Consider the following 18,170-nt stretch of genomic DNA (forward strand, 5'->3'; position numbering starts at 1 on the left):
GGGACAGTGTTTTGTGTGAATGCGGTTCTTCATCTGCTCCTGGACTCTTTCTTCAGAGGTAAGAGACCCCGTGTTGACAATCATGATTATTTATCAAGGCTTTTTGTTTAATTATCCTTTCTTATTAACCTGTTAAAATATAAATCACTTACCTTTACCTCTACGTGGTCCTGTTTCCTGTCACTTGTTGGGTGGAATGTTTAGGATCCCCCCCATACATTCCCAAGGGGAGTTTAAAGGTACCTGGTGGCTGGTAGCTGGTGATGAGGAAAGATGTAAATGCATATGGGGGGGATTCTATAGATGATGTCCTATCTGTAGACATTTCACTATTATTTTTTTGGTAAGTATGGGTGCACATAAGGCCACCTGGGTTGTAAATCTGTCCGTGCCCTCTCTGCTCACAGCTCGCTCTTCCAATCGCCAGGCACCTCGGCACATTCTGATATTTGTGGAACGGAGGTCTGGGATCCATTGCAAGCTCAGATGGTTTTCATTGAGCGTTAAAATACCCACCGCTAGAGAAGCCGTACTGCTTATTTATTCATGCCAGTTGATTTATAAGAAAGAATGTTTAAAATGCATGTGATAAATTATGTGGCTGAAACAGTAATATCAAGAAAACTATTTCTAGGTGTTTCAGCGAGAACTCTTTCCTGTCAATGACTGGCTTTATGGAGCCAAAACTGGTCCAAAACATGGATAGCAGATGAACGGTGTGGTGCAGCATTAAGGTACTTTAATATTCTTTTTTTGGTTCACCTTCATGTGAATATGCAGCATTAAAGGAATAGTGATGTCATTGTAATTTACTTTGTAATGTAAAGCAGTGGTTACAATATATCACAGCATTGCGCTCCTATTGGAAGCCTTTCAGGTTATGCAGGAAAGTGATTTTGCCGCAAAGATTGAGAATTGGTCTTATTACCATAACAACCAATGATTTGTCCATTAAATAAGATGGATACGATCACTTTTTATACTTTGTATCAGAGCCGCTTCCCATACCTGACCCCCACTATATATACTGTATATTAGGCTTAATAGACTATATGAGTGGCACATAGATAATAAGACTGCAGACTGAACTATGTGATATAACACAACATGTTACTGTTTCAGGAAATCAAGAAAACAAAGTCCACTTACATTTGTCACCAAAACATGTTTATTTTGCGTGAAAACATAAATCATTCCCATTTCTATCTCTTCCATACAGACGAAGTCGGATTTGTTTACCATCAGAATATGACAAACTAAGAAGAGCTGAGGTCGGTCGTACGGGAATATTAAACATGTGATATTAGCTTAAACATTAACATGGGTTACATTCTATATCTTGTTTAATGTAGCAGCGCCAGGAGGATTTTGCAGAAATCTCCCGACGTGTCTGATTTAATAGCTTCGGCCAGGCTTCTCTGGTACAACTGCTGGTATCTTTCCTTGATTGTCTCGAGGTCGATCTGAAAAAAACCCCAAACATAATTATATGCATTTATTTCATTAAGTCACATATTTATATTTTCAATAAGACACCAGTATATTTCTGATTAATGAAGCTTCCTAGGGACCCACAGGTTCCTGCCAAGATTCTTTTTCGTTCTTTCGTTACTATTTGACTAAAGGACCAACCTAATGATGTGAGAGCTTTTTTTCTTTCAGAACATAAACATCGTTGCTGAATAATTTTGGTTCTGGATTTTCCGCTGTTGTTTATTATACTTTAAAGTTTAGAACTTGTATCTCTTTTGAAGTTTCTCCAGAGGTATTTTGGCTAATAATATAAGTTTTGCTATGAATTCAACGACTGTCTCACTTTTTTAAAAACCTTTCTGAGAATGTGAACTCTGCTTGTCACAAACAAGCCTGTCCTCACGGGGCAAGGAGGAATTTTGGGGGGGCTATTTCCCCTTAAGAAAGGGCAAGTGGGGTGCAGCTTGGTCCCATGGTATCTGCTGTGCTGGGAAAAGTGTAGACCTGGGATATGATGTCATGTTGGAGATTAGTTCAGCACGAAGGAGAAAGCAGTAAGCAATGGTACAGCAGGGCTATCCTATGCATAGGAAAGACTCATCACATTCCCCCCCCCAGATTTGATGTCAAAGTTGTTTGTGAGGGCATGTAACTAAGTTTTGCACGTTTCAGGTGAGGGCATACGAGTTCTAAGCGTCTTGCAGGAATAATCACATTGTCACCTATTTCTACTTGGAACTGAATCTACTAATCTTCTCACAGTCCGTTTAACATAACAGTGTGGAGGACAAGTGGACTTAGATTAATGCGGCAAAGTACTTGTTTATAAAATGCGTGTTTCAAGTCTCTGCCTTTTGTAAGTGAAGATACAGATTTTTAAAGACAAAAAGCTAGCTTCTGTATACAAAGGCAAAGCAGCAAGCACTCACTCATGTGTCTCCTATCAAACATTTATATATTAATTTCGGTTCTGCTTAATTATCTAATACATTTGAATAATTGTTAGAAAAAACAACTTGGCTACAATTAGATCAGGAGGTCTGTATGGATCATAATCGGTTATATTGTACATATGATATATTTCTGGAAAATACACAGCATACAATTACATTAGTAATAACGGGGCAGCCCTGGCACTTTAGAGCCAGCTGCCACCTGATGACATAAACGGGGGGCGATGGCTGGGTATGCATGGCCGAACGCTACATTTTTAACCTCACGAAAATGCCAACCAGGGCAAGATTACAAGGACTAGTTAAAAGTCGTATATATATGTAGTAATCTTTTAAAATAGTTTGAATACCACCAGAAATCTGTAGTTTAAAGTTTTTTAACCATTTCTTTACAGAGTTGATTCAAGGCTTACTTCTTTTGTATAACCCTGTGCAACCTCACTCTCCCGGAGAGCCCTGCGCAACCTCACTCTCCAGGAGAGCCCTGCGCAACCTCACTCTCCCGGAGAGAGCCCTGCGCAACCTCACTCTCCCGGGGAGCCCTGCTTAGACACTTAACACGGTGTATTTCTGGGTGTAAGTTGTTAATCATTGTCTGACAGTCAAGGACAGATTGAAACTCTTGACACAGCAACAGAAAAGCATGATGTAAGAGAACAATAACGCCGCACACCGAGCCGGTCATCCTTACCGCGTACGAGTAGGGCAGATATATTACTTGACTGCAAGGTTATTGAAGTAAAACTGATTTTTTTTAATCATAAAGTTTAACCTTAAAAAAAAAGTATCATTAACTCTTTAAAGAATATGCTCTTACCTCGGCTCTGGTGACAAGGATACGAATTAAAGCTTCCTCGTCGGTCCCAGCTCCCTTCATGGCCTTGTGCAGCTTCTTAGCAAAGTATCCTTGGCAGTCCTTGGTGCACTGAACTGTGGAGAAAAAGAATTCTTATAAAAAGAAGGTATCTTTAAGAAGAACCCGCATTGGGTTAATGGTCACTGAATTTGGGGGATTGTCATGGAATCCTCGGGGACGTTCTTGCCCTATTTTGTAATCTCAGTTTAGCCAATCTCAGTTAAAACTGCACCAAGAAATATGGCTGCTGTCTCCGTCATACTGGAGCGGGGTATACCGTCATCCCCCAAAAGGCAAAGTTTAACTAGAGTCACTAATTACTTATTAATAACTCGGTTTTGGGTGGTCAGTGATTTTCACGCTGGTCCAACTCACCCGCCCTGTTGTGGTTCATATCCCCAGAATACACCCTTTCACCCCAAATTTCAACTACCTAATGTGACAGTGTAGGTCTTTTAGTCTAGTTGAAGTTGATACCTTCCATTGGACCAACTTAGAAAAATACCGGTATGTAGAATCCCGTAAGATTTTAGACCTCAGGGGTGTCTTCTTTAGATTGCAACTGAAGAAGAGACCTATGAGCTTCCTAAAGCTTATATAACTGCATCTGGTTTTTTTTATGTGTGCACAATAAAACATACCATCTTATTTTGTCGTTGAGGTCAATTCCTTTATTAGCTATTATTATTAATAATAATAATAATAATATTTTGTGTGTGCGTGCATTTATGACCCTTTCAGTACCGCGGACCGATGAACGATCACTCAGCGCCATATACACTGCCCAGCTTTTCTGCAAATCCAGACGCACGATTAGACATTAACACAGTTCAGTAAATATGGGTCATGGTATATAATTTTGAAGTGAAATGATGCTGTGTCCATCATAGGGTTAATTGCTTTGACTGTCTTCCCAGTAGAGTATGCCATTGTGTACTGGTTTGGGACTTTTCCAACAAAAAAAAAACAAAAAAAAGACCCAGCGATTATCCTGCCTCCCTAGCTCTAAAATATAAAAGACAAAGACTTGACATCTCTCCAGAAACCACATCCTTCCAGCCAGGACTCACCTGGAAAACATTGCATCATAAAGCATTCCCGTAACCACACATTCCCCGAGTACCCCGCCGACCCGACTCACAGAATTTGGATAAATAATCAGGCAGCCGATGGCTCGTTAGTATTAAAGGTGCACGTTTCATCTGCAATCCTAGTATATATATATATATATATATATATATAAAAATATATATATACAGTATATATATATATATATATATATATATATATATATATACCTATGTACCTTATTAATTAATAGTCCTTAGGACCTCTTAGCTCACTTCGAGCATCCTAAATATTAGAGATATTCTGCAGTGTGGCATGAAAATCTATTACAGGTCGCACAACTAACTTTGTTTTTTTTTGGTGAGGCTTAAGTTTCCCTTAAATATAAGAGCTTTTTAAATATCTTTAATAAATGAAGGATTAGAATAAAATAAGTAATAATGAATACATAGTAAAAACCAGGACATAGCAGGGCGTGTAATTTACCTATTGTCATATATGCTTTTTTCAGGTCTCCTGATGTTTCACTTTTAATAGCGTCCTCAATTTCTTTACCGTGAAGCTAAAAGAGAAGTATTATATATATATATTTATTATTTATATTATATATTATAATATAATAATAATAATAATAATAAACAAATCAAATGGAAACATTATATTTAAAACAGCAAATTACTTACAACAAACATATATAATGGATACACATACACATATCAGCCATAATATATCTCTGGGAAATATGATGGTGCTATACAACTATATAGACAATAATAATTATATATAAAATACATTTTATCATTATCAATATGTCAGAGTCATGTTCTCCTTAATGTTTTCAGCCATGTGCATGTGTGTGTGTCTGGCTATGTGTGTGTCTGGCTATGTGTGTTAAGGTATGTTAGTTTGTGTGTGTTTGGGTATGTGCATGTGTGTTTGTCTGGTTTTGTGTGTGTGTCTGGTTATTTTAGTGTGTGTGTCTGGGTATGTGTCTGTTTGGGTATGTGTGTGAGAGTTAGTGTGAGTGTGTGCATGTGTGTTAGTCTCAGTTGTTGTGTTAGTTTTAGTGTCTGGGGATGTTTGTGTGTGCAGGTGTATTTATGTGTCTAGTCGTGTTAGTGTGAGTCTCTGGATGTACACAGTACATTATTGTGTGTATGTGTCTGTGTTACCCAAAATATTACATGTGTGCTTACAACAGCCAACTGCAGGTAAAAGAACACAATGAGACAAACCCAAGTTTTCATGATCATCACTGCTGGAACCAGTATGATATCGGATAGCAGAAATATTAAAAACAATTCTTCCAGCCAATGGAAACACCCTATTACTTACAATCTCGTAGGCTTTGAATGTGGCCCGTAATTGCATATAATTTCTTGTAGCCAAAATGACATTGAACTCTGATTCATCTGTACCCCATCGGTCTGATCCAGCCTAAAGGAAAGGAAATAAAGCATGTATGCAAAAATAATTCATGACGGAAACATATTGAAAAAAACAATGGCCCCCAAGGTGGGTTGGTGATCACCCCTTCTTCCACTGGCCCATGCGCAGGAGGTTAGTGGATATGTGGGTATAGAAACCAAATAAAACCCACATTTATAGGATTCTTAAAATGTATTAGTATTTTTTTAAAAAAGAATTATTACAAAATGTATTTTATTTTTAACATATAATATAAGTCTGAATTTCGGGACAGGGGCATTTTGAGAATTTCAAGTGAGATCACAAAAGAGATCACTGAGCTCGTATGCCCTCTCCTGAAACTCACAAAATGTAAAGTCACAGACCCTCACAAACAACTCTAATTGCAGTTCTTATGCGGGTGGTTTGAGACCACAGTCGAGTTAACCCTTAAGTAAATACTTAATTATGTAGCATTACTGCAATGGAATAAACATGTGCTTTTTCTTAAGTAACTTGAAAGAACCATTAATCACAATGAATACTTACTTCATACAGTCTCTTGGCATCTTGACCGGCAAGGTCTTCATTAATATCAAGACCCTCATCACGGTTAGCCTAGACCAAAAAAAAAGATTGGAAATTGACTATATAAACCAATTAATAATGATAATAATAATAATAAATGTCTGAACTAGATCGCACTTCTCTGCAACGGGATTTGGTGAAATCGTAGAACTGTGCAGCCAATCGGCAGATTACATATTGACGTATTCAAAGTTATGCATTTTTGGAGCACCTTACTTATGAAGAAAGGCTGGAGAAATTTAATTTGTTTTCTCAAAAAATTTAGGGGGGCCTAAAATAACATTATAATACATACAGGGACAAAACAAACTGCTCTGTGATGACCTGCTCATTAATAGAACTGTGCAAAGAACAAGAGGCCACCCATTTAAAGTAAAGGAAATTCATTTTCTCTTAAAGCAAGAAAAACAAATATTTGAAGGAATTTAAGTAATGGAACAATCCTGCTTGCAAAGATCTATTTTGTATCTGGCATTTAAAAACATTCTGAAAAAGTAAAAATACTGAATTTCGTCCTTTTTTGATCCGGCAGATAGAACTGAGAGCCGTGAATTAATATGAAAATATCCAGTGTTTAATAAATATAATCTAATTATGTTCACACTGGTTATAAGAACATTAAGTAAAGTGTTCCAATCAAGAAGTGGCATTCTTGCATCCCACAACCTTTTTATATATTTGTATTTAAAAACATTCGAAATGCCGTAATTCAGTACGGTTTATTTATTCCCACAAGGTGGTTTAAATGATGGGAACGCATGAGGGCATCAAGAGGAACCACAAAACCACAGCCTTTTACAGCATTAGACACAATCAAACACACTGGATTTTTCCACCTGACCTTAAGTAATTCCTATAATAAAAAAAGAATGGTATTTGTGGATACCTCACTTCAGACTGGAAATTATATAGACAATTTTGTGTCTGTCGTGTATTATTTAAAGTAAAGCTTTTTTTACAATAAAACCTGTTAACCCTATGCAAGCTATATGTATATAAATTTGTGTGCAAGTGTATTTTTTATCACCAATATGGTTTTTATGTTCATACCCGAGGTCTCAGGAATAATGGCCCGGATTTACCATACATCCTCAGCTCCATATTAGGACCATTTCCGCTCCATATAAGGATGTTTTGAGTTTGCTCCACCCCTTATATGTAGCTAGCCCTGCCCATTTTCTTAACCACACCCCCTCCTTCCTATAAAGAGCCGAAGAACTCTGGGGGTTCCACTCTGAGAGGTCTCCAGCAAACGCTACCTCACTCACCTACTCAAAGACTAACACACACTTACTCTAACACCCGAATTCTAATAGACACACTAACCCTAAAATCCTGCTTCAGAGTACTTGCTGTTGGCATTTAATATTTACGGGGGGTAAATAGGGCACTTAAGGGTATGAGCTTTATAAAAGCCCCATACTCAACATCTCATGTATGACTAGCTACCCCCCCCTACATGCTATCAATAAGCACTGTAACTCCTAACATAGGACTGCATTCCAACTGAGGGCAATTAAATACACGGCAGCTCAACGTACCTGGAGCAATGAAACAAGGATTTTACTGAAGTATCCACTTGTCTCGCTTTTTATATCAGACTCCAAATCTCTGTCAAACACTGGAAAACCAGATAAAACCAGATATCATTAGATTTTAAATCAAGACGTAATGGCCTTAAATCAATGGGCTGTAAAGAAATCAAACTTACGTCTTCTGTATGCTTCACGTATAGCCCTTATTTGCTGGAAGATTAAAACAAAAACAATGTTAATGACAATTACTTTAATGCCATAAGAATAGTTTATATATATTTTAATCAACACATACTGAGCAGGATCCTCCTCACCTTGTTAGTCAATTTGTTATGTTACATACTACTTGTTATGTCCTGTCTACCCATTGTACAGCGCTACGGAATTTGATGGCGCTATATAAAACAATAAATAATAATAATAACAAATAGGGAATGTTACGGTCCTTCACCCTCAGCCATTTAACATGAGCATAGTTAACAGGTTACCATTTATTTTATCCTTCTGCAATCTGCCTCTCGGAATTTTCTATCTTTGTAAATACTGTGAAATATTCAGATTATACAGCGCTGCAGAATATGAGGGCGCTATATAAAACAATAAATAATAATAATGGGTAATCAGCAGTAACGGGAACGTGAGTCCGCCTAGTGGCGAGAATGAAGTAATACATCACAGAATAAAATCACGTAGTAATAGAATGCTGCCTGCCAGTGCAAATCATTATCAGTAGGTAATATTATTCTTATGTATTGATTTATATAGCGCCATCATATTCAGGAGCGCTGTACAATGAGTAGACAAGTAGAGGTATGATAATGGACTCACACTTTAGTCCAGAAACATACTAAATATGAATAGAAAACTAAACATACTTAAAATCATATTGCGAAATTATTTAAAAATGTAAAATATTATTAATAACTAATAATAATCATCATCATCATTACATCTGGCATAATAAGGCTATTTTATTTTATAAAATATAGTTGTGGGTTTGGGACACTGGATGTGTCTTTGCTGGGCTACTGTTTTGGAATTTCGGATTGAATTCTCCTTGGACCGGTCAGTGACAATGCGGCCTCACTGTTAATTTAATAATGTTATATTTTTATATTTTTCTTGAAGGTACAGTTCCACGGCCTATGCGACCGACAAATACTGCGTAGTTCAGGAGCTGGTGTGCGGTGAGTAAGTTGAGCATGTCCCCCGGTAAGCCAAGGATGAGCTCCGAATGTACCTCCTGCCAGCAAAGGCTCTGGCGCTCGGCTATCATATGCATACGACGGCTGGCGTTTCCCTTTAATGTCATGCTATACCTGGTTGGCCCTTGTACATAGGATCTGTATGAGCAGCGATTCGTTGGTTCCGGCTCCTTTCATCGCGCCCCTGAGCTCCCGGGCATCGTACTCACAAGGGCGATCCAGCAGGGCCAGGGCTGTCTTTTCAAAATTACCGCTCAGTTCGCTCTTTAGCACACCATCCAAATCCTGGTGAATGCAATCAAACATATATTTTAGCATTAAAGTAAAAAAATGGTGTAAAAATGAATAAAAAAAACACAGGGCTAAACAAAAAAGTTTATTTCAAGCGCTGTAATTCATCCCCATGAAGACAGATGGACTCCAACCCTTACCTTGCCGTACATTGACTTAAATTTCTCTTTCACTTGTTGTCGTTGCTCGGAGCTCCTGTTTGCTAGGATTTCAATAATTGATTTTTCATCCGTTCCTGTGAATATCAAACATAAAAAAAAAGAGTAAAAGTGACCGCATTAAGACACACCTCCCAATAGTCCTGAGTTTTAGTGGGACAGTCCTTTTTTCCCGCTGTACTAAGCATTTGCTCTGCTGTCCTGCTTGACTGCCGAGCGGAAGGTGAAGCCCAGGGTCTCCAGCTCATGGGGGCAGCCAACTAATTTGGTCCCGCCAAGCTCTCCCTTGTAATGATCTTTGCTTAGGGAGCCGGGGGTCAATAGGCCAACCCTGACCCTCTATTTCTGCTACTAATCCCTCAATATTCATACATTCTAGAATCCCCACTTTCCACAGAGCCGCAGGGGGCAAGCGCGTTTGGCTTAGTGTTATTTCCAGTGTACTTGCCCACATACCTACCCATTCCCTTGCATGCTTTGTGAAGTTTCTTGGCATCTCGCTCTGCGTCAAAATTATGATGATGTTTAATGGTTGGCTGTAAAAAAAATAAAAATAATTAAAATGTAAGCCCTTAATTATAAAAAAATGAAAAAAACACCATTTTGGAGAATCCCTCGCCAAAATAAACCCTACACCCAGGCATCAGTGACACAAGGCCTACCCTGGTCACTCCCAGCTTCCATATTGAGCTCTGGGTGGTTCATCTCGGGAGGTTCCCTGGCATGGAGATGACCCAGGCAACGTCTTATTCCGTAGAATATATTACTCTTTTTTTAATTAAAGCTTTAAACATTGAAACATGTAACCTTTTATCTTCAAATAACCCCTTACATACCATTTTTGCATCATAGTTACTAAGGTCACATCAAAATGTGAAAGAGGGACACTTTTAAAAAAAAAATCTTGCGGAACTCACCGACACAAGCAATTGCACTTTACAATGTCGCGCTCGCATCGCCACTTAAAACACGCTTTATTTTTGTCAGCACGGTCATGCTAATTAAAAATAACCAACACATTGAATTGAATTCCCATAAGGCTCAGACATACATACTACTTCCATGAAGCTGGCTGAGCGTCATGGGAAGTGCAGCAACAGTAAAGCTGCAGATGCTCACTGTGAACTAAAATTCTTGTAAGAAACTTTTATTTCTTCATTAATTCATGCAAACTATATTTTCATATTTAATAAAAGCTATGATTGAGACATTTTTGTTTTTATTTCCTTTTATTTGCCAACCCGCCCCCCCCAGTTATGAACATCTGCCCCCAGGCTTGCCACTCTGCCCCCAGAAATGCCTTATACCCCCCCTATATGCCACTCTGCCTCCCTGATATGCCTCTCTGCCCCATGATATGCCTTTTAACCCCCTATATGCCTTATACCCCCTATATGGCACGCAGGCATATAGGGGGTATAAGGCATTTCTGGCGGCAGAGTGGCATAAAGGGGGGTATAAAGGCATATCATGGGGCACTCTGCCTCCAGAAAAGCCTTATGCCCCCCATATAACACTAAATACCCCCCCCCGACTTACCACTGCTCCCTAATGTCTGGTGGGGGCAGCGGATGGAGGCCGTTCATGAAATTAAAGGGGCCGGCGTGCATGCACCGCGCAGCCCAATGGCCATTGGCCGTGCCTCAGCACTTCGTCCCACGTCTTAAAAGGGGTGGGAGGAAGTGCTGAGGCACAGCCATTGGGCAGCGCAGTGTGCGTGTACGCCAGCCCCTTTAATTTCATTAGAGGCCGGCGGCAGGAAGAGGCTTTCAATCCCCTCCGCTGCCGCTCAGCAGCTTGTAGATTTTCATGTCCAAAAAACTGCATTTTTCGTAAGGGGATCCCTATTTTGAATGTTGGTCTGTCGGCAGTATCATAGCCAATGAGGTGTTGGAAGGGATAGGCGGGACAGAGACCCAAAATCGGGACTGTCCCGCCTAAATCGGGACAGTTGGAGGGCATGTTTACAGGACACACAATCATTACCATAACGTGATGGTGCCAAAGTACAATTCAACAACCAAAGCAAAAGATTAATATTCTTCCTCATTAAACGTTTATGGATTTCCATAGAACACCGCAATGCAGAACACTATCCCATGCCACATATCAACCAGAGCTGATGATACGCTGCAGAGTATGATCAATAAATAATAAACACTTTAATCAAATGTTAAGGTTAGGAATCAATACCCATCAAGGCTTTTACGGGGTCTGTTCTAGGCTATGACTTCAATTGTAGGCCATTTCCTCATCACCAAGGAAAGCATCCTTACAGAAATGTAAAAATGCTCAAAATATTTTTTTTCAATGAATACTAAATGTGCAGAGTATATATAATAACCTGTATGTCTGATATTTCATTTATCACATATGACAAATATTTGTGTGCAGGTCTCACTAGTAATTAATTTGAGTAATACAGATGCTAGATTAAATTCTAATATAACCCTGCCATGTGTCAATGTCTTTAACCAGATGGATGGCGAAGGGATCCATCCGGGGTCTTCTGGAGTCACATTACGGGCGATATCGAACCTAAATAAATAACCATGAAGCAGCTGCGCCCTGATAAAATATGCATTGTGTGCCTTTTCAGTTGCATACCCACCCTGATCAAAGCTTTGGTTTATCTGTTATCTGGCTTATGATAACTTAGGTCGTAAATGGGAAGGTTGTGTTAAATAATGATTAACATTAGTCATACAAGAGATATTGTTCTTCTAATTGCACAAATGAGTAATGTTATGTACTTAAGCTAAAAATGATTATATAGATTCGATATTGATGTGACACGGGAGACAATAAGTTAAGGCACAGATCTGAGTTACACGGTTTAAAAATGTACATAAGGCATTAAGGACTCGAGTTTCCAGGATTTGATTGAGCTGCACCCTTTCTCTGAAATTCCCTACATTATTCTGGTAGATCCCCTTATTATTATAACATGAACTAAAAACCCATCTGTGCAGAGAATGCTACAAACTACAACACAACCTGTGTTCTGGGCAGAAGCCATTTGTTCTCCTCGCCTTCAAGATCTCTAGACCACTGACTTGTGCACATGATATTCACTACAATCAAATCATTCTCGTCCAAGCCGTCCCTCACCATCTCCTGGTCTCCTTCCCCCTCAACCTCCTAATATATTGTAAGCTTGCAGGAGGAGAGCCCTCCCCTCCTTCCATACTTCTTTTCCACCTTCCATAGGGTATCCCTGCTCAACGTGTCAGGTCTTTAACATACGTTAGTTGAGTGTTCTGGCTAGAGACGGAACCGGTTGGTGGTGAGACCACCCATCTACGATACCCATCTAGCCATGTGGGAGCTGCGATAGAAGTATCAGCTGGATAAAGAGCAGACCTCAATTAATGTCACAGCTTGCTGGTAAGAGGATCTTCCATACCAGCCCATGATCTCCACCATTGCTAAAAATGAGATGGTGGAGATATGGGATAGTGCCTGCAAATTGTAACTGTCCGGGGAAATATGTGTCTTAAGATGTGAATATTGCAAATTTTAATCTTCTCATTGATTTTCACTCTCTACTATTGTAATAGTTCTACGGAATCTCCTAGACTCCAGGTGAAGTGCGACTTCAACGGTTCACTGGTCATGGCACACCCATTACACCCTCTTGTTTTAGGCTAGCTGCTCCCATGCATGCTCAAGAATGATCTCTTATCCTGGCACTCAGCAGGGCTAAGACACAGAGGTGGCTGGGGTGCCGTTCTGGGTCAAGCCTAGGGCAGCCCCACTCATTCTAATAGACTTGTTGCAGCCGCACTTAAGGGTCACTATGCGTCAAGTTGTACTACCTTCACTCCTGATTTATGGTGCATAAATCAACTGAAAGTCAGTTATCACATCTTTAGGGCCAGATGGATCATAACATTATCCCTGCTGTATTGTTAAGTTGCGAATTGTTGGGGGAAGGAGTTGCTTAATTTTATCGGAAATATATTTAAAACAATTACACTGATTGCCAAACAAAAAGCACAAATTATAGCTTTCCACAAGAGTTTGGAGTGTTTCTGTTCCCACAAAGTTTGAAGCATAGCATGGGCCAAAATGAGGACATACAAAGAAATTTTGAACAATGCTATGCTTCCAACTTAATGGGAACAGTTTCTATTCCAGCGTGACTGTGCCCTGGTGCGCAAAACAAGGTCCATAAAGACATGGGTTGGATGAGTTTGGTGTGGAAGAACTTGACCGGCTGCACAGAGCCCTGACCTCAACCGCATTGAACACCTGGAACGGAGATTGCAAGCCAGGCCTTCTCGTCCAACATCAGTGTCTGACCTCACAAATGCTCTACTGGATGAATGGGCAAAAATCCCACAGAAATACTCCAAAAACTTGCGGAAAGCCTTGCCAGAAAAGTGGAAGCTGTTATAGCTGCAAAGGGTGGACCAACTGCATATTAATGTCTATGTATTTAGAATGCAATGTCATAGGAGTACCTGTTGGTGTAATGGTCAGGTGTCCCAATACTTTTGTCCATATAGTGAAGCTTTAATTAATGTGTTTTTAATTGTGTGTTTTCTCCAACTTAAAAAAAAACATTTTTTTTTAAATAAATTATCATATAGAGAGATAGAGATCTATTAGAATTGCTTCCCTCCAAACATTGTCAGAAAAAAAAATAGAGAAGCCACAGAAATGTACAGTCAGCCTCTGTAAGAGATCTTGCATCAGTCATAACTCAGTCCAACAGGGACAGTAAGATCTCTAGCTCTCCATGACATAGGAAGTAGCAGCGGCACAGAACATGTTTTATCTCACAAAGATAAATCAGAAAAGATAAGTGCAAATAGCGTACCAGACATTCATAAAAGGTGAACAACTGACATCATCATCTCATTGATGACAGCTAATGTATAGTAACTCAAACTCCCAATGTAGAAACGTATAAAGTGAGGCCAGATAAGAACCATTCAGCCCATCCATTCATAATCTACAAATAAAAATACTGATGGCACAGAAATGTCTTGGTGAAAAAATACTGGTGCAGCTCTTTCACTGGCATTTAGAGGTGGGTGAGCCAGCAGGAGACACAACATGGACCTGGGGCTCCAAACCATCTTGATTTCCGGGCACTGTCCTAATTAGCCACCCCATTGCCTTGCTTTTGCTGGCAATATGGATCATTGGCCATTTGGGAGATAATGATTTGGCCTGACCTCAAGGTTTGAGCTGTTTCCATCTGGCCACCAAGCACCAAATTGAAGTTGAACTTCGGTTTAGAGCCACCAGAGCGGTGATGGATTGTTGTCTGCTGCAAGTCCTCACAAGCATCCATAAAGACAAAAATACAAGAAGAGGAGTTTGAGTTGGCTCAGCTCTGGTACGGATCTATACTGGCAATCAACACGTTCCCAGTACGCTAAGGGAGAGACCACACATTTCCTGACCTTTCCAGATAACCCAGATTGCAAGCTTAATATCTGATCTGGTGGGAAAGAGGGCTGATGGTGTACGTTGTTAGATATACGCGTTTTCACACACCTAATTGTACATATAACGCATATTAAGCATACCACACACCTTAAAGCATATCTCTGATGGAAGGTGTGGGTCGACCTTTGGATTTTCATTTGGTTTATTAATATGGTGTAATATTCTAGAAGTCCTTTTAACACAGGAAATTAATTCTCAGTCATCTTGATATCGTTATCAGTCTGAACCTTGTACATCCAGGCATTTCAACAAAGTCGGGAATAAAACCAGATTATTGGCAAAAACCCATGCCTAATTACGTTGATGAGCTGCTGAGCTAGTGAAAACTATCTGAGTATCTGAGAAACTACACTTAGCCAGTCGGTATGGTAAATAAATCCTTGTTTTTTACTACAATAAAGCAGGGGAGCAGTCATCTTTACTTCCTGATTATTCCTCCCTTTTACGTTTTTCCACCCCATTGGTGGAAAATGATGAGTTATCACAGCCTTTTATTAGGTCAAGAAAGAGAATTTCAGAACAGGAAATTGACAAGATATGCCGATTCTCCGAGACAAAAAAAGCTGATTCCTTATATATGTTTAAAGTGTGTAAATACAATGTTATTCTTCTAGACGCTCAGTTAAATAAATAGCTACCAATGTGCAACAAAGTGACGACGAGTCCGGCCGTAGGCGCTCCGCGAACCACACCTCATAAAATGAAAGTTCCTCTTTTCCTAAGAATCTTATTATTGGCCCTTTTAGCTGGGTACCCCCCCTAGGGCTGAGAGTTGGGGTACAAGTCCCCTTTTCTGCATGGTGTTGGTCCTCAGGGCTGGACTGCATATGACGAGCCGGCCCTGGCTCTTTTTATGTTCACGTGGCATGAGGTCGGGCATATCCAGACGTTGACCGCGCACTCAGCACCCGAGTGGGAGATTGGGTGACTGTGCGTAGCACTGTCGGCCCCCCTGTGTGCCAAATGGCCAGGCCAGTTTGCTCCTCTTGCTAAACCTTTTATCAATAGAAACAGAGCAGCTAAAAATATCATAAACACGATACATTGGGAATAAGCTGTTACAGCAGGAAAACTTATCAGTTTCAATGGGAATAAAACCAAACATGTCTCATTGCCAACTAATACTTATATTTGGATTTGCTGGGGGTTTTATGAGTATTTTTCACCGGTTTTGTCACTATTGCTGGGATTGGAAGCCTTTTTTCGACCAGTATAGCCAGCTATTCTGACAATGCTGAGCCGGCATGAGAAAGAACATCCTAACGGGGTCTGGGTATCTCCACGGGGTCTCTGGCAAATAGTTACCCTCTCGACTCCAACAATGCAGGGGCTACCCTGAGCCCTGACATCTAACAAAACTCATATGCAATAACAGTTACAGCCTACTAGAAGCTAGAAGCATGTAATGGAACATAGTTAAGAAGGAAAGTCCAAAGCCAAATAATTAGGCAAGAATGTACCTCTAAACTATCCTATTCTTAGAAGGTGCAGTTCTCTTTAGCACTTGAATCTCTCTGTCCCTCTTTCCTCCCTTGATTATCATTCTTGGTATAACAGCGCATTAAATGAAGAGATTTCAAGTGCCTATATTTAAGACGCTGTTCCACCTATTTTTAATCATGTCAAATTATGCCTTACTTATAATTTTTGCTGGCAACACCTAATTGTCATGCGATACAAAAGCAGAGACTGCAAAAAAAGCAGGTTGCCGAAGAAAGTATAAAGAATGTGCTGTGCTGTGTTTTTATGTGATTAAAACTTAAATATAAGGAATAAATTATTGTATTACAGAACTAATCAATTAAAAAAATCTGTATTTTTTGTCAATTTTAATAAATATGTATTTTTCTGCTCAAATATTTTTTTCATAAATAATCGGGAGCTCTTAAATAATAATAATTATAATATAATAAGAATATATTATATATATAAAATATAATAATAATTATAATATAAGAATATATTTTATATATATATATAATAATTATAATATAATATAAGAATATATTATATATATATATATATATATAAAATATAATAATAATAATTATAATATGATATAAGAATATATTATATATATATATATATATATATATATAAAATATAATAATTATTATTATTATATCAGAACATCTAGAATTAAATAATAATAATAATAATAATAATAATAGCATTTTACTGTAAAGGAAACCAACCACAGCCAATTCTTGGAATACTCACATGAAAGTTTCCCATGGTTGTTTCTTGGCCGCTGCAGACAGAGTTGTTTGCTGTTCTATCTAGGGGAAATTTTCACAGTCTGGCTTTATGAGATGACCTCGATTAATGAATAACTTTTGGCATTATCTTATTAGCTGTTAGAGATCTATGTGGAAGCGGCAGATACTGGAATACCCCTGACTGCATTTCATCATATTCCTTCTGTGTTATTTTTAGAAAAGAAAGCTGGACTGCAGAAAGCCAAACTTTAAAACAATCTTTAATCTGGGATATTTAAACAAATGACTGTCCATGACGTGGCCGACGATTGGGCAAAAGGCATTGATTATTTATTACGTTGCACCATGACTTGACGTGAAAAATCTCACGGCTTGACTCATTCCGTTGGTCGTTTTTGGGGTGAGCAAGTTGGATTTCTTGTCATGGAGGCTGGGTCATGGGTGTAAAAAATATAATATACAATATATATATATATATATATATATATATATATATATATATATATATATATATATATATAAATACCTATACCTACATATAGATATATAACTATATATTTAGTGATCCTGAACTTGGGCTACTGAGTGAAACCTCTGATCTCTTGGAGCTGCTCAGTGAACGGATATGTCTATATATACATTAAACAAAGTCCTATGTTTGAACGCCCAAGGGTCTTCATGAGCGAAAAGGGGGCTTTCCCCCCTAATGATAACCCTTGTTAGGTTTTTATTATTTTTTTGATGTATTACAAATAAAATATGGGATGATTTTTAGGGGTGTGTATAGCAGGGCTGGACTAGGGGAAGAAAAGCATCCCTGGCGTCCACTAAAGGAAAAATATGCAGCCGCCATCTTGATACCCGCGACCACGTACTAAAAAAAATGCGGCCTTGTGTACCCAGCTGACAGACACATACTGAACGACCCAATCTGCCTCTAAAATCACGCTCAGC

General features: G+C 39.0%; 1 protein-coding gene across 1 annotated transcript; it reads right to left on the reverse strand.

The window, feature by feature from the left end:
- Positions 1 to 1,145: 1,145 nt before the first annotated feature.
- Positions 1,146 to 17,376, reverse strand: ANXA13 (annexin A13). Its single transcript, XM_053466445.1, has 11 exons — positions 17,218 to 17,376; positions 9,995 to 10,070; positions 9,517 to 9,611; positions 9,200 to 9,370; positions 8,057 to 8,090; positions 7,887 to 7,966; positions 6,307 to 6,375; positions 5,686 to 5,787; positions 4,837 to 4,912; positions 3,244 to 3,356; positions 1,146 to 1,463 (listed from the first exon to the last, which is right to left on the reverse strand). Exons 1-11 carry the CDS (start codon positions 17,230 to 17,232, stop codon positions 1,344 to 1,346), a joined length of 951 nt encoding a protein of 316 aa, XP_053322420.1. The 5' UTR covers positions 17,233 to 17,376; the 3' UTR covers positions 1,146 to 1,343.
- Between the last annotated feature and the right edge of the window lie 794 nt (positions 17,377 to 18,170).

Source organism: Spea bombifrons, chromosome 5 (genome assembly GCF_027358695.1).
Source record: "Spea bombifrons isolate aSpeBom1 chromosome 5, aSpeBom1.2.pri, whole genome shotgun sequence".
In the NCBI taxonomy this organism is placed as follows: Eukaryota; Metazoa; Chordata; class Amphibia; order Anura; family Pelobatidae; genus Spea; species Spea bombifrons.

Excerpts from the sequence above, each read along its gene's own strand:
- ANXA13 (XM_053466445.1), bottom strand. Across the intron at positions 7,967-8,056 it reads ACGTGAAGCATACAGAAGAC|TGTTTGACAGAGATTTGGAG; the intron begins GTAAGTTTGATT and ends CTGGTTTTCCAG. Across the intron at positions 6,376-7,886 it reads TCCTTGTTTCATTGCTCCAG|GCTAACCGTGATGAGGGTCT; the intron begins GTACGTTGAGCT and ends TTTTTGGTCTAG.